At 39.1% G+C, this 25,725-nt stretch overlaps 3 protein-coding genes across 4 annotated transcripts in view; 2 read left to right on the forward strand and 1 right to left on the reverse strand.

Annotated features, from left to right (window-relative positions):
- Positions 1 to 6,400, forward strand: part of LOC306823861 (myelin basic protein-like) — a 55,424-nt gene extending 49,024 nt beyond the window's left edge. Inside the window, exon 4 of the mRNA XM_079343738.1 lies at positions 5,994 to 6,400. Coding sequence (XP_079199864.1) covers positions 5,994 to 6,292 — 299 coding nt within the window. The 3' untranslated portion in view covers positions 6,293 to 6,400. The remainder of the gene's footprint in view (positions 1 to 5,993) is intronic.
- Positions 6,290 to 22,299, forward strand: LOC306823862 (myelin basic protein-like). Its single transcript, XM_079343739.1, has 6 exons — positions 6,290 to 6,543; positions 14,837 to 14,941; positions 15,155 to 15,181; positions 15,841 to 15,870; positions 17,356 to 17,433; positions 20,720 to 22,299. The coding sequence occupies exons 1-6, from the start codon at positions 6,424 to 6,426 to the stop codon at positions 20,750 to 20,752; spliced, it is 393 nt and encodes a 130-aa protein (XP_079199865.1). The 5' UTR covers positions 6,290 to 6,423; the 3' UTR covers positions 20,753 to 22,299.
- A 1,453-nt stretch (positions 22,300 to 23,752) lies between these two features.
- znf236 (zinc finger protein 236) overlaps positions 23,753 to 25,725 on the reverse strand; it is a 59,626-nt gene continuing 57,653 nt past the window's right edge. For both annotated transcript variants that reach the window (XM_079343710.1, XM_079343709.1), the window contains exon 32: positions 23,753 to 24,705. In XM_079343710.1, coding sequence (XP_079199836.1) covers positions 24,584 to 24,705 — 122 coding nt within the window. In that variant the 3' untranslated portion in view covers positions 23,753 to 24,583. The remainder of the gene's footprint in view (positions 24,706 to 25,725) is intronic.

Raw genomic sequence — 25,725 nt, forward strand, 5'->3', positions numbered from 1 at the left:
CTATACGACAACAGTTTAGGACGTTGCAGTCTTGTCTGGTGGCTGGAGGACCTCTCTGATGAGCCTGTAATAGGCAGGCTGGAGAAACTGCTATTATCTCTGGATTTTAATGCATGAATAAATGTATTATTTATGACAGAGACCGACGAACAGAAGCAGCATGTTCTCGCACAGCTCTTTATTTTTTTGCAATGTTATGCAGCAGACCACTGGGTAATTGGTCCTTAGTGTTGTTTACAAGTTTCTTTTGCATAAACTGATTTTCTGAAGGACTTGACAAAGGAAAAAATCAACTTGCATCATCTTTTTTTCTCATTAGCTCCCATTTAAAAGCATCTGAAGATCAGTAGCAAAGAGTTATTCGTCCCAGTTGTTTCCGACGTATAAATCGCCGACACTCATCCCTACACTGTCAAACACTTAACTTCAGAGTTTACTTCGAGTTTATAAGTGTTCCAATGATTTTCTTCTGAAATATTTATTCAGATAAGTCTGCACTGTCAGACTGAGCACCACACATACAGTTGTAATTACTGACAATTTGTAAGGTGCACTGTTGAGCTCAGATAGGTGCTGATTAAATGTCAGACTTGTGGCACTTTTATTAAACTTAAAGGAAGATAAAGTGATGACAGAAAAAAACTAAGTATTTGATGATAACTTAGACAACTTAACCCTCAGTCTAATTTAAAAAAAGTCAGCACACAGATAAGTAGCGACTGTCACTGACTCAGCCACTGAAACAAAGTATCTTTCAATGTTCTACCTAACTCTCTAATTTATCATCCACACACCTCTGTAAGAGCTCAAGGTAATAATGTAGGATTTACTGTCTGCTTATTATCAGAGAAGGATTAGCAGTTAAGGAAAGAAATGTATAGCTCTGCAGAGAAAAAAAAAAGAAAAAAGTATATATTCAAAATCCAAAAAATGATTGCAGAAAAACAACCTGCTAAAACCATCTTCATTGTTATTTGCAGTGCCTTGCCAAACACCAAAATCATGTTCACATTTCTTGACTGCTTCCAGAAACTGTCACCATTATCGATCAGACATCCTATAGTATGATGGAGGATTACGGAGCAGATCGCTCTTATCTTTAGTATGAGGTAGCGTTCTAATCAAAGCAGAAAACTAATAAAATCACTGGAAAGTAGGGGAGACTGGGGTAAGATGAGCCATTTCTCCACTTAGGATCACAACAACGAGGCAGTTTTGTCACTAACTAATATGTCTGCATATATTTCAGGATGTTGTGCATCCCTTCAAACAAACATAATGAGTGTAAACACAACTGTTTCAATGGTCTCGTGGCACAACTTACCCCATGTATGGGGTAAAAGTGGATGTATGGGGCCGTATCCCTACTCCCCATCATCCAACTCCCCACCCCTCCCTCACCTTCTCCCTCCCGACATAACCATCACTTCTTCACATCCATGTCTATTATAATTGTATTTTATCATTTTTTTATTTTTTATTATTGCATATTACTGCTAAACTGCTGTTTTGTAAGAAAATAATAAAAAATAACATGGGAATGCCTTAAAGTGCGCTTAGAAAGAGAACATTAACAGCTGTGTTTTTGGAAAGAAAACATTAGAAGTGAATCCTTAGTCCAGAATCAGAGTTTCTTGATGCCCTTGCTGGCAGTAAGGTCAGTTATGGACTAGTAATCATTCCACCTATCCCCATCCCTCCTTTGATCCATCCATCTCACACTCGCTCACTGCGCTTTTCAACATCAATCTTCCACCTGTCGAGATTGCAGGGGAAAACAAACTGCTGGGACCTGCTTGCTGTGCCACCCACTCTGTGAGGTTTGGGGAGTTTCGCAATGACGTTACATTTTGGGATGAATCCTTCATGTTTCTCTTTGAAAAAGATATTATTGCCTACTGGCTCAATTTACCCCAAAGCCACTATTTTGACTTTATTAGTCCCCACAGCTCAAATGGTGCACTTTTTATGCAAGCTACAGCTCATAGATACCACAATTGATGTATAAACCACATTACAAACATTTTATTTTGGTCCAAACACAATTCTCATGAAACTAAAACTAAACTAAATTCACTTTCAGAAAATGTTTTTTTTTTGTAAGTTAATGTCTAACCACTTTAGCCATGTTCCTACCTTCACAGACTCCATGAAATGATGCCTTTCTCCTAAATATTTGGTCACATGATCATTTTAATCACGTTTCCTCGCAACAAGGTGTGGCTCAACTCACTGTTTGGCTCAACTTACTCCAGTCTCTTGCTTAAAAACAATTCATGTTGCCTGTTTTTCTACTTTGGTTGACTCTTCAGGCTGGTAAAGATGTGTCTGTTGTCTGATGTGTCCTCGGTAATCAGTGAGTCATTGGCATTAATCAACAATCCTCTCCATCCCACACATGTATTACGGTCAGTTTGTACATTTGGGCGCTAAAACCCTGATTTAATGAACCTCTAAACAAGAGTACACAGGAGTCATCTGACTAATACGTTACTCATCAGCACATAACCTTTTACAGGCGAACAGGGTGACTATGCATATGTATTTTGCTGCAATATTATGAGCTCTGGAGGACTGTTACGGTTCAGCCATGTCAGGTGGGTTTTTTTCGATCTAATTTGTACTTCATTGGTATACCAGTGGTGTGTGTTAGCACTGCCAGGCTTAGAAAAAGGATCAACAGGTGACAGTTGACTAAAATGTTTTAAGAAGCTTCGTGGGTAGGCCAGTGAAGGACAGAACAACAGCAGCCTTTTGTTTATTCTGTTCTCTGCTGCTCCTGAGAGGGAAAAACATTCAACATCTTTTGTTGGTACCAGTCCCAGGTGAGCTATGTTTCAGATTTTCACAGATCCATGAAACACACTTAGCATGCAGAACAACTCTAACGAGTGCAGTGTTCGCGATCCAGCTTTTCCCCCGGCAGCTCATGCTGTCTGTTGAGAAACCTGAATACAGTGAGCGGTATATTGTGGAGTTTTTATAACTTTATTTTAACTACAGTAAAACTTTTCAGGCCAATGGAGAAATCGAAAAAATGCAACCTGCTGACTGAGTCCACAAACACTGCCAAAAAGAAGTACTTTGGAAAAACAGCACAGCCAGCTACTGTAAGAAGCCTCACACTGTTAATCCATCTCAATTTAGACACTTTTTTTTAACTCAGGGGAGAACATGCACAACTTTTACTGCAGTTGTAAAAACCAATTAATCATTACGGATCTCAAATAAATGATTTGTTTATTTTAAATGTGTTTTCAAGATAGATTAAATAAAGTAGCAAAACTCAATGTCAGTTTTTAAATTACTTGTCCTGTATATCGTACACTGAGACACTCAGCTGAGAGAAACTCCTAAATTGCACCAATTTTTCAAATAGTCTTATTTTTGCCATCAGGGTTGTTTTGGGTTCTAGCATCACATTGAAACGTTTATACAGAGAGGGCTTGCTCTCTCTCTGACATAAATCCCCCAAATCTTTTCACTGGGAGGCAACAGCGCTAACCACTATAACAAAAACCAAACAGCTTTGTCTTTTAAAGATAAAATACCTGAAAAGGTTCTTCAGTCCACTGGCCTTGGCAAAGTGTATCTCTGAGGTGAGATATAGCAATGACAATTGCGCTGTGTTCTAACTTGCTTTCCACCAAATATGACCCGTAATTTTAGTCAAAAGTCTGTGACTGATGGGGCATTATTCCAGCTCAGTGGTTACAAAGTAGGCCTTCAATAGAGATAAGTCAACCAAAAACAAAGAATTGTAGTTATACCTCAGTTTTCTTCATGTATTATACAATTTCTGCTTTAACGTGTCCCTCCTAAATACAAAATAAATGTGGAAAAAAAAACAACTTCTTCCATTGAAGTGGCACTAATAAATCCGAGGGTAGTTTACAGCTAGCGTTAGCTTAATCTGACTGCTTCAAAATGGTGTGAGAGCATAAATATTAGACGCAGGACTTCATCCAATAGATGCAATAAAACACATGCTGAGGGAGGGAGCAATTCTTAACTTATAGAATGTGTTTGGGTTTTTTTCTTTCTCATCAATTCAGACTTTTGTGTTTATTGTGAAGGATTTATTGTGATTAATTGTGCAGCACTATTACAAAACGACCACCCATGTTAAGATACTTTTAGCCCTTGAAGTGCTAACACCAGGTTAGAATCCCATCACTGGCTATTTACAGCATCATCCCTGTTTCTTACTCCACTGTCCTGTCCTTCCAATAAAGGCACGAAAGCCTAAAAAAATTATGAATTGTGTTATCTGAGAGGAACAAGTCCCGGAACAAAATATGGAGGTTGCTCTGGTAGCTGGAGAGGTGCCACAGCACTCGAGCACTGCCAAGGTGCCCTTGAGCAAGGAACCGCACCCCCACCAGCTCAGCTCAGGAGGCACCTCCTGAGGGCATTAATGCACGTGTGGGATTCAGGCCTGTGTGTGTGAGTCTCTCAATAACAAGCCCTCTGGGGCTAATAAAGTATATAAATAATAATAATTACAACATCGACTTTCATGGCCTTTTAAAAATGTTTTGTCAAAGTGACAGGAATATAATCATCAGGACATGAAACACTGAGTCAGAGAATTTAAGTCGGCTCTTTTTGCAGCGGTGCAGCGTGGAGCATTCAGCGAAATGGTTTTATTGGATCTTTTTCTATGAAATACTCTTTATTACCAAGTCATATTAAAAAGATACTACTGATGTATTTTTTAATAACCAGTTAAACCTCTGAAATCAATTCAATCCTCAAGATTACAGTGTAAAAGCTGACAATGCTTACATTTTTATATCTTCATATTTTTTTGAATGAAAATGTATTTTCTGATATAAAAAATAATAATAATAAATAAATAAACTACTGATGGTACCAATCCGGCAAACTGGAGAATTCCATCATCCCACAGGATGTCAAATATGAACACAGCTTTGCCTGAGGCATAGTGGATATATACAGTATCTTATAAGAATGATGCGTGCAGGCAGATCTCCCCTCCTAAAACAACTTAAATGAGCCTCCTGCTCAGCAGTCATGTTTGCACCAAATCTTGTTGGCAGTATAATATGGAATCCATGAGTTACTAACTCCTTTAAAGGGACGTCCAGCTTGATGACCATTTGACCAAATGATGAACGATTATTATGCTGATGTGTTATGTGGGTGAATTCCATTTTAGACTATCATTAACTTCTTCATGCTGTAGAGTATTGAAGCACCATTTGCTCTGCAGAGAAATTAGCACGGTTGCTCCAAGGCCTCGAATCAGATAAGTGACACTGTGCATGGGGTTGAAAATCCATACTTATAGGAGTTATTTTAGTGACACTGGGTCCTTTGTCTCTCTGTAATAACTATGCAGCTCTAACAAACGGCCTCTGTTTTCAGCCATTATTAGCATGCAGATTCTCTGGTGTAGTGCTACACCATTTCTGCTAGTACAGTGTGTACATTGTCTCGGAGGCAGGAATGCACTGGATGTCCTCTGCAGTGGGAGCTGGCTTACTAAATGGATAGCTGTCAAAGTGGATGTTAGAGAAGCAGCTGTTTTTCCATTTGCAAAGATGGCGTGGCATTAGAATATCAGATAGATTTAGGTCAGCTTCATCTTGATGAAGAAGCTTTACGTGTAAACTTGTGTAACCCTTGCAAGCAGTCTAATGCATTAAATTGGGTTGGGAATTGTTAGCGCACCTGCTACATCACTGTTGTCACTCTTAACTCTCCCCCAGAGAAACAGAGGGTGGCCTCAGAGACAAAACAGTACTCAGGAATAAACGCCTATACACTGTCTCATTTCTCACATTTTCTCTGTTCCCCATAGAGCAGGTATGATTAAATGAAGTTAAAAATGTGTAACGTTAGCTCTGCTGGTGTCTGCTGCAGCAGGAAGGGCACCGCCTCGTCAAAAGAGCCCATTGTGCTGCTGCGGTTTGTTGTGTGCCATGCAGGCCCGAGCCCATAGATGACCCTTGTTGTTTTCTGCGCAGGCCTGGGTGAGGCAGATGCGAATCAGAACAATGGCTGCGTCTCGGAGAAGCCGGCGGTGACTGACTCCACGGGCGCTGAGGGCCCCCGCCAGCCTTGGACTGACTCCAACACAGCTGACCCTGACGCCGCCACGCCACGCCCCCACCTGGTCCGCCTCTTCTCCCGAGATGCCCCGGGCCGAGAGGACAACACCTTCAAAGAGCGACCCTCTGAATCGGACGAGCTACAGACCATCCAGGAGCACAGCGGAGCGGCTTCAGAGTGCGGGTCGGATAACCCAGAACAGGACCTAGATTAGGCTAGCTTTTTTTGTCCCTCCCTCCCTTTCTTTTCTCTCATCCCTCCTCTGTCTTTTGCTCTCTCGTTTGAGAGACAGACAAGAACCTGCATTTGACAAATAATAAAATACTACCAACCACTACTACCACCATGGCATCTGCAAGCAGCTCCGCACAGGCCGCCTTCGGACTGGGCAGGAGGAAGAAGAACCCTGGCCTCCTGGACCAGATTGGAAACTTCTTTGGAGGAGACAAGAAGAGGAAGAGCAAGGTGAGGAAGCAGGGAGAGTCGAGGTGAAAACTCTTCTCATCTATCTCAGTTCATTCTGCTGATTGGCTCCCAGAACCACATATTTTTTACTTCTGATTGTTTAATCTTGTAAGAATTAGTTGAAACATATTAGTCATCTAGATTAGTGTTGGATTTTCTCGTTGTTCTTATGGTGAACCGAAGTCTGACGTTGTCCTGTGATTCCCAAAGACTGGCTGAAAGGCTTTGAATAGTCACTGGACGATGGCTTTGGGTGGGGTTTGTTCTGTGCTTTATTCTCTATTACGAAGAGGCTGTGATTTTGAATCCGTAAGAGATGCATTTCTTTATTTCATACTTTTTCTTTTATTTTCTTTTGATGGTACTGACATTAAGTAGCATTTGTTTTTTTCATTTAACTGAATATATCTGTTGTGGATGTGATTTGATGGAATTGCTCTCGTTGCTGCCGCTTTGCAGTTTGTTTTCATGGAGCATTTGTCAAACTGGAGTTTCAGTGTCTCAGTTCTAATACTTCCCTTAATGATGAGGAAAATGTGAGAGTTGCCAATATCATTAAGATGTAAAACTAGTTTATGATGTCAGATTTTATTGAGGCATTAGATATTTTGCAAAGAGTTCATGGACTTCTTAATCGAGGGATTTTCTCTTAGATTTTACCAGAAGTCATTTTTAAGTCTCCTCAAAAAGTCAGCCACAGGGAGGTGTACTTCAACACTGTCTGCACGATGAAGCAGTCTGCTAAGTCACTTTTTAAGATTTCATATATGTTCAAAATAAGATGTTTATGGCCGTAAAGAGTCTGAACATAGTACCATCCTCTTTGGGAGAATATATGTAAGAGTCTGCAATGAAAGAAAAAGATTTTATTATCCTGCAGACAAGTCATTATTTATTGTTTTTAAACTGTTCTGTCCATGTTTGGTTGTGGGAGGAGATATATATCAGACTGGCGCTCCACTGTATCAAATAGTGACATGATGATTGGCACTCTTACCAGAGCAGTTAAGAACCAGACTACACAAGTGTGGGTTCCACGCCATGAGCTATGCACTCGGTGGTGCCCCCTGGAGGTGATGATGAAATAGAAATTAAACTCTTAACTCCAAATTCAGCGCCGTTTACAACCAGCATTGAACACGCTTTGAAAATATTGATTATTCTGACAACTCTTACGCTGAAGACAAAGCAAACTGTGCTTTCAAGAAAATGAATTTTGGCTCCATATTTGTCTTTATTTTTGACCATGACTGCTGTCTTATAAAGGGAATATTACTTAGTATTACTGCTGTGTTGCAACAAACCAATTGGTGGACCAGTGGACATAAACGTTCTCCATTATGTTATAAACTTTTCCTGTCATTTGTATTCAATAGAACGCTGATCAGGGTACTATAGGAAGGTGATTCAAAAGAAACCATTCAGCAGCCTGAAAATATGCATTAAATCCTCCTAAGCCTTATCTGAAAAAAAAAAAAAAAAAAATCAAGATTCAAAGAAGATTTTATATAAATGTTTGCTTTAGCCTCTTCTGATGATCAGATATTGTTTTGCTTTCAGAAAATGTTCAGGTAAAAAAAAGTTTCATCCGATCAAATTCATCACCAGTTTTCTGCAGTATTTTTTGCCATTACATTGTACATTGCTCTCCATAATGATGACAAGTTTACTCAAAGATGTACAAATATATACATATATATAAATATTTATGTATTCACCAAGGGTTTGCCTTCAAATGAGGAGTGTTCACATCTCAAGTGAATGACGGACAGGTTCGCCCCACCTCTGTTGCCTCTAGCAGATAATAACAATAATAATACTGATACAACCTGCACTTGATTTTCTGCGAGAAAAAAAAAATTATTTTTCCAACAATTTAGCATGAAGACAGATATTTTTTAGCATAGACTCTGATCTAGCCTGCCTGCCTGTGTGTGTGCACAGACTCTCCACAGACATTTTCAGTGTATTCTTTAAAGTTGAGGCTGTTGTGCTTTTGGGAAACGTTGTGTCTGTATTTTCTGTTGCATCTTGAAATGCATGCTTATTTCAGTGATTTTGAATGCTTGGCAGGTCTACAGTCAGTCACAAACTGATCCCTCGTGGGGTTTTTTTTTATTATTATTTTTTTTTTAATCTTCTGTCCTTTTTTTGGATTTGTGAACCCACAAAGTTCGCAAACAAAGCTCTGAGTCTTGGTCTGGGCTCTTCGAGAAAGCAAGGACAGTACATAAGAGATGTTTTATAAGTATAAGCCAAAAACAACAAACTCACGCCTCAGGACATGAAACAACTGCAGGAAATCTGTACACTCTGAATAATAGGGATGATTATGTGCTAATAGAAGTTTGCATGAACAGCAGCTAATCAAAGAGGACTCTTACAAAACAGAGGAGGTTTTATTACATTGGATTTGCTTTTTAATTGTTTAATTGCAAGAATCAGTGGTTTACATGTAAGATCAGGCTTTAGCAGAACAGCTCACAGTCAGGACTGAACCTCTTTGGTACCTTATCGTCTAACCCTAGTGTCTTGGACGAACACAGCAGTGCATCTGTGCTGATCCCTGTTGTGTAACGCCTTCAACTCTGCAGTGGAGACCTGTAACCGCTTGTATCTGTTGTGAACTGTTGTGACCAATGACCTGATCCTGTTTTTGAATTTTTGCTTGATTAAAACGCTTTAACAGCACCCTCAGCGCTCTCTTTGTTTTGTTTTCATCTGTATGTGGCTCGATTTCTTTCATGTGGTTCCTTTAAAAGTGTTTTAACCCGCTAACATCCTGTCGCTTTGGTGAGACATGCAGTATCGATTCAGTGTGTTTGAATCTAGAGTTCAGTCACAAACAAACAAACTGCAAAACAGAGATGTCAGTGAATGTTTCATGGAAATAATACCCGTGTCTCTCATATATGAGGTATGGATGACAGACGGCTTGTTTATTCGCTTAAAGAGAAAGTGACATGAAAAGAGAACTTAACACCTAAGTCTCTGTGTGTGTGTGTGTGTGTGTGTAACAACAAGCATGCATAAATTAACACTGATCTGAGAGAAATCACATCGTCACAGATAAGCCACTTAAAGTTTGCCTAAAGACGTTGCTTTTGTAAGAGTGGCAGCATGTAAATCAGGATTATGTCACGAACAAAAGGAATTAAAAATCAGCTCAGGAGTTCAGTCTGTACTGGCTCATTTCAATTTCTATTGACAATCTGTTTGTATTTAATACTTGGTGAGATGGTCCAAGAAGCAACTAGAGCCAGTCACCATGCCATAGACAATAACTGCAAAAAAAAGAAAACACTGCTGAGATTTTGGAATGACATTTCATTTCCAAGCTGTGACTGAGTGATACTGCAAAAAAAAAAACGGCAGGTCTGTTTTATCAGTCACACATGAAAGAAGACGGTGAAACCTGCTCACCCTGCTAAGCTCTATAAATAAGAAGTGCAAATATTGCTCAAGCATTTCATTCATGGATTGTGAAAAGCAAATAAAATTCAGCCTAATAAGATTTTAGGGAGTGTATGAGTAATATTGTGGGGTGCAGAAATGATGTTTTTTTTTTTTTTAATGGAATCAAAACTCATGCCAGCATAATAAGACTTGTTTTGAACCTAACGTATACTCCATGACAAGACATATTGAAAAAAAGACAACAATCTCATCATGTCATTTATTCCAGTGTATTCTGATTTTAAAAAAAGAGCAGTTCAGTGTATTTACTTTTTTAACCAAGCTGTAAAATCTGCTGTAAAATAAATGGATGTTTTTAAATGTTTGTGACTTTTTGCAACCAGCTTCAAGTAGTAGTTCAACAAAAGGAAGTCCAGATGTTTCCACATTATCTTGATAATTAATATTTACCAAAATTAAGACGAAGAATCTACATCATCATTAAAATCACACCAGGAGCTAATGGAAACCTTATTTACATTTAATTGAAGCTGTATTTAAATATATGTAGTAATCACCTGGAATTTCGAGGCATCTGCTGCAGGTGTGATTTGGTGTCATCGTGGAAATGTTTCAGCTTTTTTAAACGTAAAAAAAACAAACAAACCATAAAGAGCTTTTTAATAAAGAGGGGTGAGGAGAAGAGATGTAGAGGAGGAACTCACTCACATCAAAGAAACAACTGGCTGCACCAGCAGAACTCATCCTGCATTATTTGATCTCCTATTTCCTCTCCCATCTCATCCTTTTCTTTCATCCAACCAAACGAAGCCCATTGAGGATGCCCTATTTTGTCCCCTCCCCTGTTATTTCTGCCTTCATTTCTTATCATCATTTCCACCTGATCTTGATAATCACCACTTGGCAAAGCCAAGACAAAGAAAAACCTCCTGAAATAAATGCAAAACTCCACTCTCACCATTTTAGTTTTAACATCTGAATTGATATGTCTGTATTAGTTCTTAGTCATCATCTAGGTCTGGGTAAAACTAAGCTTGATCCAAAGGCAACTGGACTTGGTTGAAGACCTTAAAGACATTTAACCTCTTCAGCTGGTGGACAGAGCGAGAAATAAAACCCTGCATTGATCATTAGCATGCTGCTGATCAAAGTTGGTCACTTGGGATTCGTTAGCTGAGTTTTAGACCTAGTTTCGCCTAGAGTCATTAACGGCCGATCAGCTGTGGGTTGTTGGGGTCACATGCTCCCAGGTGGGACTGAGGCTTCAGTTTCCCCATGTGACGATCCGTAATCATTAGCATGCTAATAAGCCTTATATTTCTAGCTCCATACTTCAGGTGGTTTAGAAGTGAAGAAGCCGTTGGGAGGAGAGGTGAAACATCTTTTGAATCTTCAACCTAGTCCAGTTTCTTTTAGTTCAAGCTTTTTAAATGAGATGAAGCTTTTTATTTCTTTGTTCAATAAAAAAAAAAAAAAACTGAAGTGCAACTAATAACTGTTTGAAATGACTCTTTTGGTCAATTGAAAAATAAGTCACCGATTTTAACATCCCACTGTTGTGCTTTCCACATAGTATGAAAAATATATATATATATTTGTATCTTTACTTCAATTTGACTTCACAGATAATACACCAAACAGTACTTTGTATTTCTTGTTTGTGCTAATGACATTTAGGGTTAGGGTTAACATACATGATGTACAATTTAATGCTAAACATATGTTTGCATGTTGCAATGCATTAACAATTAGCTCTTAGGCCCAAGAATGTTAAACTACTTCCTTTAAGGCATAACAACACTTAAACACATAAAATAGCAAGAGGAAGCACCGACTATAGAAAATCAAACTCTATTAACCTGAAACAGGTGTTACAACACTACACTATTTGTAAAGCCTGCATACCAAATTCAATGTTAGCATACGGACAAGTTAAATAGAATTTTGGTCTGCACATCCTTTTCACTTTTTGTCTCTGTTACATCCACAAACCCTTTTCTCATCAGACTAAACAGAGCAATGTTTGTTCACTGCTTCCCTTTTTTAAAGAGACGAACTGAAGTGGGAGTTCTATGACAAAAAAAAAAACAGCAAAATATCCTTGCCGACTACTGCAAAACCTTGTATTAATTTAGCAACAGGAAAGTATTAAAATAACAGCTCTGGCATGACAGAATGAGTCAGTGTCAGAGCTCAAGATCCAAACGTCTACATCATCACGCCAGGAGCTAATGGAAACTCTATTTACATTTAATTGAAGCTGTATTTAAATATATGTAGTAATCAGCTGGAATTTCGAGGCATCTGCTGCAGGCGTGATTTGGTGTCATCGTGGAAATGTTTCAGCTTTTTTAAATGTAAAAAAAACAAAAAACATAAAGAGTTTTCTAATAAAGGGGGACAAGGAGATGAGAGGAGAAGAGATGTAGAGGAGGAACTCACTCACATCAAAGAGACAACTGGCTGCACCAGCAGAACTCATCCTGCATTATTTGATCTCCTATTTCCTCTCCCATCTCGTTCTTTTCTTTCCTCCCACCAACCAAACAAAGACCACTAAGGGCCTTATTTTCTCCCCTCCCCTGTCATTTTCTGCCTTCATTTCCCATCTTCATTTACGTCGAGGGGAAAACAGACACACGTATGCATGGGGACATTAAGGGGTCTGAATCAATTCACTTTCAGAGCTTGTATTACACCAGCAGAGAGACTAGATGCACTCCCATTTCAATGCTATTGATATGGTATTCATATACACATTGTAAATTCAATGGACATTATGTCTTTTGGAATGGAAACAAAATACCCTTTAAATACGCCTCAATTGTCCAGCTAGTGATCCAATTGGGTGGATTTTGCACCAGTCGGATACCTGCCTTATTTAATCTGTCATTGTGTTTCCCTTCCTGTATTGATGTAATGAATGAACAATATTCAAAAGAAAATAACCCTTAAAGCCCAGTGAAGGTGACATAAAATCTAACACCCCATGTTTACTCGACAGGTAAAAGGGTGGTGGCGGTGAAAGTTCCCCCCCATTGTCCTAGGCTTCTTTGATATGAGATAATGGCTGAGTCATCAACACTATGTCTATCCAGCACTCAATTCCCCCCTACCCCTACCCCCCCCCCCCCCCCACACACACACACACACACACACACACACATATACATACAGGTGTAAACACACAAACATACATTTTCCTGTTACATCAATGGGGTCACAGAGAAAATGAACAAGGCCCCATTAACAGAGAAGTCTGCAGAAACTGAGTGGGAGGAAGTTTTTTCTTGTGTGGGCTGCAACCTGCAGAACTAATGGTGTTCAGTATTAGAAGAATTATACCTTTTCACCTTTTAGGCATTTTTGTTATTTTGCGTAAAAACGTTTTTTTTTTGTTTTTTTTCACATTTGAAGGCCTATCATCTTATTAAGCCTTTCACGTTGACACATCCTTTGTGAAGTCTGATTTTAACTGCCTGCACTGATGTTGTACTTCGGAAGGATAATTAGTTGTCTTTGTTCAGATCAGAAGTCATTGACATGTAAATACTGACATCTTCACCCCCAATTTGTTCCAGTTTTAATTTGTTTTTAGTGTCTCGAGGAAAAAGGGATTTTTGTGTTAGCAGTTAATGAGGCTGTTTTCTGACATGATATCAAGGATCCTGATTGAATAAATATCAGAGCATGCAAATAGACAGGTCAGCTTTTTCCTATTGTATAACTTGAACTTTTTAAAGGGTAAACATGTTTCCCTTAAAACTAAGTGGGAATGTTCCTTCAATCAATTACCTTTAACCCTTCTTCTCTCCGTGCGCTGCTTGTTCTGGCCCTGTCTCTAAAATGTTTGACTTTTCCTCAGAAGATATAAAGTTTTAAACTGTTTAATGTCAGACGTGAAGAAAGCATAGAAGCAGTCAGCAAGCTTCTAAATGAAACAAGCAAAAAGCAGAAGTCTGGCAAGGGATCCACTAACAAGGTATTGTATATGTATAGGTGGTGAGATGAAACAGAGAAGATGTGCAGTAGTTATCCATGTGAAAGTAGTAGTAGTAGTTATCATGTAGTGAAAGGCTGTTTCTAACTAAATCCTAGTTTCCACACAGTCCATAGAGATTTTGAAACAGACGGGAAACATACACAGTATGTTTATGTCCAAAACATCTTTACTTAATACAAAAAAAAACAATGTCACATTGTAAACATGCTAGACACATTAATTTACAAATCAACTCAAAAAGAATCATTATCAATAATTCAGGTAAGTATCCTCCATTTTGAGCTGTCTGACATCAGTTGACACCGTGTTTTAAAAATGTAATTGTTTCAAATATTTTTTGCAACAGAAAAATTCTTTGGTTGGCATCTATGCTCCAAGCTAGTCACTCTTCACAGTTTTAATTTGCATGCAGATATTTGAGGATTGATGGGGTGATATCTTAATCTCTAGTTGGAGCCGACAGGTGGATGCTGGGGTTTGTGGAGGTGCAGGTCAGAGCTGGGAATGAAAGAGAAGAGTGAAGGAGAGATGTTGCAGAATGTTGCAGCTTCAACAGACTGCTAACTGGAAGGTGTTGTTGCCACGTGACTTTTACTAAAAAGGCACGTCAAGTGTGAAATCAGTGCAGCTCAAGTTGACTGAACTAGCTTGCATGTGGCGCTTTATTAATTGGAGGAATATGTGATACCTCAGTGGTTATCACCTATTCATCTTAAAATTATCATTTAAACATGTTGAAAAATCCCAATGAAACAGTAGCTGAGGATCTAGGATGGAAGGTCAGGTTATTGGAGGCATAACATTGTTCCTTTTCTCCCCTTTCCTCTCTTGTCCCCTTCCTTCCCTTCTCTCCTTCTTTCTTTTCCTTCTCAGGGATCTTTCCGTGGTGCTCTCTCACCAGCTCCTCAGAAAGCCTCCACCACTTCCCCACGGAAGAAGGGCCAGGAGAACGCAGTGGTCCACTTCTTCCGCACGATCGTGAGTAACAAAGATAACACTGTTCATCTTTTAAGGACTGGCAGTACCTAGAAATAGGAGGAGCCTGCATCAGCAGCGTTGCTACCGGGCCCGTCTCTTTCAGTGTTCCTTTTATGTATCTTTCTACGTCTTCTTTGTCTTCTCTCTTCCTTGTCATGTCCCTCACTAACTCTGTCAAATCTTTTTGCTTTTTTGTTATTTACTCATCTTCAGGTGTCCCCTGCTCCTCCTAAGTCTAGGGTGAGTCTGGGTCATCTTTACATTATTCATTTTGAAGTTAAAAGTTAGACACACACACACACACACACACACTAAAGGATAAGAAATATCAGACAGTATCTCTTTTTATTACCCTCTGAATTTTTGCCTTTACCCCATGGGGCTCAAATATTTTTATTATAATCAATACCATGTTTCAGTCAATATGAGAAAGACAGTAAGAGAAGCAGTTTTTGTCAAACTAGTGGAAGTCAAACCAGACTAAAATCAAATGCAAATTTAAACTGGTGGGAAATTAAATTTGAACCTATCAAGACAAATAAAACTAAATTATATACATTTGCTTTGAGTTTGACATATAAAACATATTGGCAGTACTTGAAGGCATTCATTCATTAAATACATGTATTAGAATATTTCCATTTCTTTCATCTGAATGTCACTTAATCTGTGCTCTTTCCTTTGTGAGCATCTTCCTTGCTCCTTTCTCCTTCCCTTTGCCTCCCTCCCTCCTTCTGCTTCCGCCCCTGTGACTCTGTGACCTTTCCCCCTGGACGGACCCTCCTACCTGCCTCCTTCTCCTTCCCATCATGCCTTTGCTCTGAGTAAGAAACACACTTCTATTTGTCCCCTGTCTCTTTTACCTCTTGTCCTTGTCTCTTGTCTCTCTGCACGTCCAGTGGAGAGGACTAGCAGCCAAGATAGGCCTGGTAAGGTGCTTTAAAAAAAAATCTGCAAAGACTCAGGTATCATGCCTTATTAAACCGATAGGACAATTGAGGCCATCCTCTCAAACATCCTCCGGGCGTCACGCCTGTGGCTTTGTGTCCATTTAGTCTCCATCAAGCACTTTAGCTTCCATAATCTGACCATACATCAGCGATAACGCCCTCATTTCCTTCAGACCTAAGTCCATTTTCCAATACTCCATTCCCATTTTGTAGCTCTGCAGTGTGACTTATCCCTATCATGTTCATATAGTGTACCTTCATGATAACACACAGGCATTAGTCTGCTCTTCATTACCCTTGTTTCATTTCAAAAATTCCTCCGAGGCTGACTGAAGTGAGGCTGCCTACTGCTTCATTAAGCGACTTTATCAGCACCTCATTTAAGGTTCTCATATCTGTGCCAGTGAGTGTGTTTAAAGTGTGTGTTCTTGCACTGAATCAAGAAGCAGGGGAGGGGCTGTTGGGGGGTAAAAGACAAAGACAATCTCCTGTTGAGACCATTAAGATGATTAAGGTGGGGCAGGGGGTCAACAAAGTGTGGTGCATATGTTCATTTTTAAAGGAAAGGTATGAAAAAAAACCCTGAATATGTATTCAATTGAGGCCTTTCTATGCCATATATTTGCATGTAACATTACTTTCACTTTGACAAGCCAGTTCGTCATGGGCAGAGGAAAGGTACAGGATTGAACACAAACTGATTTCTGATAAATGTCTTTATTTGTAATTAGGACATACAAGTATAGCCTTTATGTTGCTATGGTTTTGCGTTTTAATTGTGGTAGCCTGTTTTCTGAATAACATAAGTTACCTTATGTGGACCAAAGGTCAGATTCACATGTCCCTCCCTTTCCTTGTTGAAAGGTTGCTATGACATCAACATTGTCATCACAGGAGGCCACACCCATTACACAGCAATCTTTAACAATGTTGCCAAAATATAATACACTGAATTCATTGGATTTACTTTGAGGAAGTGACAATGTGCTTACTGTAATTGGCATTTAAACACAAACGTTTTCAAAAGTAAAATGCTTTTTATATCCTTTTTCTTTTAATCTTTTTTCTTCTTTTTTCCCACCAAATTTCGACAACATTGAGCAAGCTGAAACTCATCTTTATACCAAAGTTTGCTGACTTTTTGGTCTTCTAACTCATACATAATTCATACAAAATACTTTCCTTGCCAGAAATAGAATACAATTGCAATAAAAAAAAAAGGTACTTCATTATTCAATAACAATGCCCCCTTTTCCCAATGTTTGGTGTGTCGGGAACAAACCCTGGAAGCATGGAAATAATAATTTTTTCCCTCTCCTTATGTTTTTTTTTTATTTAAAATTTTCTCTGAATGATGATAACTCTGGGTATCTCAGTTTTAAAAAAAAATCAGCCTCATCTTAATCCCGTGCTGAATAATGCTGAGGCTATTTTAACACACAGTCTCTTTCCTCCCTCTCACAGGGTGATCAGAAGTCACAGTCTGCTAAAGCCAAAAAGGGCGGTGACGGCAAAGGAAGCCTGACTAGGATCTTCAAAATGGTAAAAAATTGCTTTTCAAACCCTTTCTGAGTTATCTCCCAGAGGCCTCTTTGCTCTGCCTCTCCTTCCTAGAAGTGGAATCTGAAAATTGAAAGTGGTATATTTCCATAATAACTTTCTTGGTCCTGTTTTTTTCTTCTGCCTCAGTGATGATGTCGGCAGCAGAGTGAGTAACTGATACGTGCTGGAGGGGTACTCGAGTTGAACTCCCTCCACATTTGTTTGATACGCTTCGAAGACACCCTAATCTCATTACAAGCGCAGCAGTAGCAGCAGTGGAATAATAACAGGCTTTTAGAGACAAGATTGATCATCATGCATGCAACAAGCTTTACGCGAGTGCTGATATGATCATGCTGAACATGATCCACTTCTGAGGGGTCCAGGGGGCTATTGCTAACATACCACAGCTGCTGTAAAGGGAGGGATGGGCTGCTTATGCACTTATACAACATAACACTTTTCAGCAAAATCTCCATTCACATTATAAACACACAAATGCAGGTTTAAAATTATATTTTGATGATCTTACTGTATGTTTGAAGCTGGTCTTACTGTATGCATAGGCAGAACTACAAGAGTATATTGCTAATAGCAAATATTTAAACATAAGTAGAATCATGGGCTCTAAAATAAAGTATGTAAGAGTTTTTTTTTGTTTTTTTTTAAAGATTTATTTTTGGCCTTTATTGATAGTGAGAGGAAAGTGGATAGAGTCCGAAACAGGGAGAGACATGCGGGAAATGGGGCACAGGCCGGACGCGAACCAGGCAGTGGTAACCAAGGAAACGGGGTTGTGGGCGAATCCGCTTGCTTCACATTATTGTGAATAGTGGGGAGAGATAATCAGTTGGATTTCATACAGGAAGCAAAGCAAACCAAAAAACATGCAAACATGCGACATCAAAAAATGCATTACATTAGGCTATATGTTTATTTTCAGTTTGTTGTTGTTTTTCTAAACTCAAGAATTTACACAGCTCCGCAAGTTAAATGAACATATATTCTTGTCACAAATTTTTCACACTCCCACATCAACATTCAACTGTAATAAGTATTCATGACTGCTTGAATTTCAAATGAAGAGAGCCGCTTCTTAGCCTTTTGAGTTGTTTTGAAACATCTGAAAATGAATGAATGCTATCCCTGCTCTACAGTTTCCTCTCTGGCAGTTTTTAATTAGCCAGCCTTTGTCACTGTACCTGAGATTAGTTTGTTTAGTTTGTAATGGCGGTGGAGAGAAATCTTAATTTCCCCAGGGCTGTAGTGGCTAAATAGTTGTCACTGAGAGAGTAAACAGCTCCAGCAATGACACAATTCTGGGACGATCAAGTTTCATCGCTCTGATACAGCTAATTAACATTGACAGAGTGATTCAACTTTATCACTTCTGTTACAGGTTTTACCGTCCAAATGGGGATGAGCACAAACCCATATTAACTTTAATTTATGTTTTCCTCTTGGTTTCTGTTCTTTGTCTCTGTTCGAGTGCAGACCTAAATCTTATAGCTGAAAATGTTTTCTTTCTTTCATGTCGGATAATGAATTTCATTTGCTATGTTTGAAAGAATAGCTCGCGTGCAGAGGCGGATGGTAAAACTTCTGACAATGTGGATTATCTTCTCAAACAATCCATAAAGATTTGTCTTCTTTGCATAAGCTTTTTTTTCAGATCTTCTTCACGCTCCACTTTTTTATCTGAGTAAAGAGTGGAATGGAAGAATTACCATAATGTTTGTCAGAGTAGCCTTTGTGAGAAACGCGGGATGTCTTATCTGAAACTTTGTCACAGGAAACAGGAGGTTTTGCCTCTGAAAAGACTTTAATGACTTAAGGCTGCGAAGAAAACAAATCTGTGAAACAATATGTCATTAACTGCAGTCACTGGATAAGACTAAAAAGCTATTCCCTTCAAACTGTTTGACAACTAATTTCTCTTTATCTGAGAGAAAAATAACGCAAGTACAAACTTAGACAAAGACACTTTTCTGGAGTTAAAAAGAAAGATTTAGGAGATGCTTGTGCAGTATGGCCTCCCAATTAACAAAAAAAAAAAAGACGATTGTCATTGTACCCAAAACAGAGGTATTAAATGAATATTGTGAATTATTTAATCATAATTTCTGAAAGTCAGTACAGGTTACAATATAAAACATAAAGTAATCTTCTGATATGTATACGTCAATATAGATCTGTTGATATTGTGATGTACTTTTGCATGAATGTGATCTTGAAGGTGCTGTAGTCAAGACCACACTGGTAAACACACTAAAAAAGCATACCTGAAACCAAAGTCCAAGACCAAGATATTTCAAGGATTGAGACCAAGTCGAGACCAACACCATCAATACCACAGAAAATGATCAATTCGTGTTTAAGTGGCGTGTCCTTCATGTAGACCTTACCACTGGGAGGGTTGTGACTGTAACCAGGGGATAAAAATCCAACTATGTATGAAATGAAGTTATAAGGCGGAATTTTTATTTTAATGACGTGGCAAAATAGCCTGTCAGTGGTGGTCTTGATTTAAAGTCTGTCCAGTCTTAGACCAAGACCTTAAAAAGTCGTCAAGAGACCGGTCTTGAGACTAAGACCCTTTTTTTTTAACAAATACACTGACAAAGCAACACAGCTAATTTCTTATGAATTATTTGAATTATTTCCTTTCTAGCATTTGAATGATTTTACTTTTAAAAAGTCTTTGCATTGTGTTTATTTCAGCCTCCATAGCTATGCATCATTTTAAACATGATATGCTGACATGCTAACCCGCTCATATCGATGGACTACTGAGACTTTTATCAGAGCTCGGGTCTGGTCTTATGATTTGGAGGCAGAAATTTTAAAGGTTTAAAGTTTGAATTTGAAAATCAACTAATGTTGCTGCTGCTTTAAGAATTGATGGTGGAAAGTCTATGAAGTGGTTTTCTCTTTTTTTTTGGTCAAAGACCTTAGAAGTATTTTCTAACCTAATATGTTGAAATGCTTAATTACTGACAGCTAAGTTATTGATTGGCTGATCATTTTGAAATGGCTGATTTCAGTTGGGAAGTGAATAAAACATTAGCTGAAAATCAGTGATCAAGTTACATGCTTTTTACTTTAGTGCTGACAAGAGAAAACTCCTTAGTGATCTGAGTCCTTTCATCACAAACTGACAAAAAAAAGACCACTAGGCCAGACTCCAGAAACATCAGAGCAGCCCCTTAATGCAGAGTCAGACCTAAAGGACTTCAACCTTCAGTGTACACCTAATATTCATCGTGTATCTTGTCTTGTTATTCAGGGAAGTAGGAGTGCTTCTCCAGCCAAACGCTGAAGTCCCACAACACCCCCCCATCCAACAGCACGAGGGCGAAAGGTCAAGACCATGGGACTCAAGAGGGGAAAAAGAGGAAGAAAAGGAGGAAACCTTGTCACACCCTAACCTCACCCTCCCTTCCCTACGTCTGATAACACTCTAATTATGTACGCTAAATCCCCCATCTCACCCAAATATCTCCCCACCCCCTTTTTGGCTGGTAGATAGCGACACAATCTGTTGCCCCCCAACCCTGTCCATGTATGCTTTGTGCTGAGTCTTTGCTGTCATCATGATCGGTGTGAACTGTTTGCTGAAAGTGATCCTGAAGCCGCTCACGTGTGCAGCCTGAATGACCCCCCCCCCCCCACCTACCCCAACCTCGACTATACCCACCCCCGCCCGCCATGGCTCTCGATTCATGTGCTTGAGTTTTCTGTGGACGTCTTTGGAGTTTTTTTTCTAACAAATATGGCGGCTAAACCGAAAGCAGACCTGGAGCAGGGGAAGGTTCCGGCCGGTATGAGTCCGACTGACTTGACCGTCATTGCCGCTTGCTGATTGGACGAAAAGGACCGGGTCGTTTCTGTTTATGTAAAGAGCGGTTTTCTGTCTTGTTGCACTGTCTTTGTCGTTCCCCTGAAACCTTTTCTGTGAACCCAAACATAAACCTGTGTCTTTAAGTTTTGTATCGTGAAAGATAACAGATTAGACATTATTAAGAGAGCCACGTGGTGATTGTGACTTTTTATTCAACCTCCTGTGTTTTAGCGGTAGTTAAGTGTCCCGTCTTTAATGTTGTGTTGATCTATGTTTGTCCTAAGAGTCCGAGACTAGCTGTGGATATTATGGTTAAAAAAAATAATTTCTAAATCTTTGAAATCAATTTTCTGCAATTGTGACAGAAAAAAAATGAAAAAGTAATTTCTAACATGTGAATTATTTCTTTTCACCCCATGAGATAATTACACTCTTATTTCCTGTCCATATATATCGAGTCGATTGCAATATTTCCAGCTTTAAAAAACTGCCTTACTCTGAATCTGAGGCGAGATTTGGAGTTGCATTATTCCAGATTCAGACCTCTCTTCAGTGTAGTCTAGGTCACGTCTTTGTCCCTTTTGTTTGTATTATACACATTAAACACAAAAAAACCCTCCTGAAGTGCCTTTCCTCCTGACTACCAAATCAACACACTATGTTTCCTCACTGTGGAAAAACACAGACACAATTTCAAAAAGGTGCTCTGAAACTAACTCTTTCCAAGTTTTACAAGAAAAAAAAAAAAAAAAAGGTTTAGAATAATATTTCAGCACCAACACCATGCTGATGGAAACATCCAACTCCCATCTGTGTTGTGAAGCAGGCGTATGAAAAGTGTAGCCTTCATCTCTCCTTTTGTTTGTGCATGCTTGAGCCTTTGTGGTTGTTGTGTGGTGTTTGTCTGAATGGATCCTGTGGTTGAATGTAAAGATCCTTTTCATTATTGTATGTGTAATAAAACATGACCAGCCACTTAACTGAGAATAAAAAAAATAAATAAAAAGATGATAAAACCATCCCCACTCTTCTCGTCCTGAAGTGTGTTTTGTTCAGCATGACGCAGAAAAGAGGTGAAGTGGAGGGAAGTAGTGATCACTGGGTCGGGTCAGAACATGGACAGACAAAGGTATGACACAGTTCCTCTCATAAAGTCATTTTGTAATCAGGATTCATGCATAGCTTTCAGAGCTGCAGTAGATGGAGCACCATTCAGTCGTGTGTACTCATTGTAGCGTTGTAGAGTTCATGCATTTTTATGACAAATTATTACAAAAGAACAACGCCAGTCATGGCAAACAAAAATTTCAATGAGACACGGTTCATAACTTCCAATCCATATTTCAGGTCCTCAAAGGACATAATGGGAGTTATAATGCTCCTTTTATTGTGAAGGACTCTGTGACGTCTGCTTTTGACAGGTGCTATACTTACTTAATGTATATCTCATAACAAAATGTTTATCGAACGTGGATCAGAGAGCATGAAACACACTTCCTGTGAATCTGTGAAATCTGCTTTGGCACACTAACAGAGTGGGGGCAACATTCAAAAGACTATAAGATGAAGGGGACTAAAGCACAGGCAATGGTTTACATGTACAGTATAATCCCAAATACACGTGTGGCCCAGGTAATTGTGTTAAAAATGAGAATGAGAAGTGTTTTATTTTCCCCAAAAGTTTGGTTTTCTACCGAAGACTGTAAATAACATTGGACAAAGCCTGAGTTTGGTACCTGATTGGTTACTGAAGTGGCCTTTGAAGCCCAGCAATGGTGTTCGCCATGATGGAAATACTGTCTCATTCTAATTTTCAACTTAACAACATGCAGAGCTGGAACTAAGGGGGGTCTTAAACCTGCTGGAAACAGCAGCAAACGCCCACCGGTCTGTCAGGTCAGCTACACGCCTTTTAAGTGAACACATGAAATCTGTATCTTCAGTAGGAGTGAACAAAATTCACATGAGATTTGAGCTAATCAAACCAATTTTTGTTTTTGAACCAGGCCATGAACGTGCTTATTACTGCTGTAAAGACAGACATCTTTACATGCTTTGTGTATATGACCTTTCTGGGCTCCTGCAGTCAGCCTCAAGTGGACATTTAATGAACAACAGGGTTTTTTGTTTTTTTTTCCCAATAGAAGTCTTCTTGGTAGTCACTTCCATTCATTATGCTAAAATAAGCTACACATTTCCACATTTCTGTTGCTAACAACGATTTCACATTCAGTTGCAAAAATTCAGAGTGAAAATGATGACACCTTATTGAATTTAACTTCTTGAAAAGATAATTGTGCTTCTGATAAGACGGCTGCAGACTCTCCAAAGGGAACATTTGACAAAGATATAAGATGTATGAATCTTACTCAGCATAGACGTGAATTAAACACATTTTCAAAAAGTGTGAAACTCTTCTCTGATTAGAGGAGAAATCCTGAAAGACTTAATGAGAAGAAAAAAAGACATAACTTAAAATTAGTAGAAAAATTACTTTAATCTTTTACTTCATTATGGACAATAGAAAATACAGCTGCAAAAAAAGAGCAAAACACTGCATTGGCACGGCCTTATAACAAATGCAATATGCTCAAATGACATATTTCCAAATAAATGTATGTCACGGTAGTTTGTCAGAAAATATATCCACTCTAACTACACATATTTACAGAATGGATCCCAGTACAAACACGGCTGCTGCGGGTCTCATTGATATGAAATACAGTGCTGACATATTCACTCACAAACCTCTCAGCATGTTTGGTACAAACATTCTGGCTCTGTTTTGAACTAGAACAAATATGTAACATGTTCAAAATGATATTCACCTCAAAATAAAATATGTACAGTATAAATATGTAAAAAAAAAGAAAGAAAAGGTGCCTAAATCTGGTTGGCCAGTTAAAAAACTATGTTCCGTGTTACATAGCAGTTAATGACAATATTACAACAGTGCAGTTGGATGTAGCTCTGCATGTGTTTCGGTAAAACAAGATCGCTTCATCGCATGGGAATAACCTGCACATCCAGAATAGAGAGGTCGATAGGATGCCTGTGTTTATTACCCCTCCAGAGGTCATCATATTCAGCAAAACAGATTAATGTCATTAAGCCAATCACAGGGAACCAGATCCCCCTAACCCCACTGCTAATTTAGATAAGCAACAATGGGACTGCTGCTGGGGGTAAAAAAAAACCCCTCCACTGACAGAAGAGCAGATATTCAAAAACATCAGTCTTTTTCTAACCAAATGAACCTCGGAGGGGAGGAAAGTGTTTGGCATGGCTTATAACTCGAGTGGTGTGTCTTCAGGGGAAGACATTGTGCCAGTGTTCCGATGATTCAGGAACCACTTCCAGGTCCAGGTCAGGTGTTACTTCGACCTGGTTGGCCGTTTCTTCCTCCTCCATGGACATTTCTTGGACCTGCCCTGAAGAGAGAAAGAGAAAAAAAGGAAGAGTGTAAAAATGTTTGCAACGCATCATATTCGGTAACCCCTGTTTGACATTGCTAATAACTTGTTTTTGTAAAGCAGAAGGCCATTATGACACAGAGCAGCTCCAGCAGACGTGACTCTATTCTCGTCGCTTGTGGCTGTCATCCAAACATGGCGGTTTCTCCTCCTGACTGCTCCAACATTTGATTTTAATATCTCACTTCCTGTGTGTTTTCTCTTCGGCCTGTTACATAAACGACATAATTAAACACGACAGACGTGGAATATGCTCATTGTGAGTAGGAGCCAGCTTTAAATAACTCCAGCGCTACAAGCAAACAACAAGTCTCTTCGGCACAGGCTGAGAGGTTCAGACATGCTTCATCTCCAGCTGCAGGCCACATTCTGGACTCAGTTTGACAATGGGAGTCATTTCATTATCTTCGCTATTTTACTTCTCTGCATCTGAAACCCTTGAAACACATCTTCATTAGAATGCTAGTGCTTAAGTGTGCTCCTCGAGTCCTCCAGCCTTATGAGCTTGACCACTAGCAGGTGTAATCATTGAGATTGATTTGGCTGAAATCTGATTGAGTTTCTGAGGAATACCTGGTGGGTCCCTGGATTTAAGTACATAAAGTTAAAAAAAAAAAAAGATTGCTTCGATGGAACTGTTCTAGCTTAATAACACTCTGACATTCTCAATTTTATAATAATATAACTGCTACTATCCTGAGCAGTGAAGCGGTTTGCATTTTCCTTTCAACACTTATTAAATCCAATGCTTTGAAATCACACGAAACTATGGAACATTCCAGGGAATAATCATTTTAAAAGCCTCGAGACAACAGACTCAGGGTCACAAATCACAGAGCGAGAAGTGTCTACAAATACGCAAGTTGCGTTCTGACGTCGACGTTTCTGTGCTTTTAAACGTTTTTTTTGTACCGTGCCGCACTCAAGCGGTCACACTGCATCAGGACTAACTGTGCCATTACCTTGTGGACATAACGT

This window comes from Symphodus melops (assembly GCF_947650265.1).
Source record: "Symphodus melops genome assembly, chromosome: 5".
NCBI classification, from domain to species: domain Eukaryota; kingdom Metazoa; phylum Chordata; class Actinopteri; order Labriformes; family Labridae; genus Symphodus; species Symphodus melops.

What these genes read in the sequence shown, in the direction of transcription:
- LOC306823862 (XM_079343739.1), top strand. Translation starts at nt 6,424, where the DNA reads ATGGCATCTGCAAGCAGCTCCGCACAGGCCGCCTTCGGACTGGGCAGG. An exon ending in TAGCAGCCAAGATAGGCCTG is followed by an intron (nt 15,871 to 17,355) that starts GTAAGGTGCTTT and finishes TCCCTCTCACAG; the next exon opens with GGTGATCAGAAGTCACAGTC. An exon ending in TGACTAGGATCTTCAAAATG is followed by an intron (nt 17,434 to 20,719) that starts GTAAAAAATTGC and finishes CTTGTTATTCAG; the next exon opens with GGAAGTAGGAGTGCTTCTCC.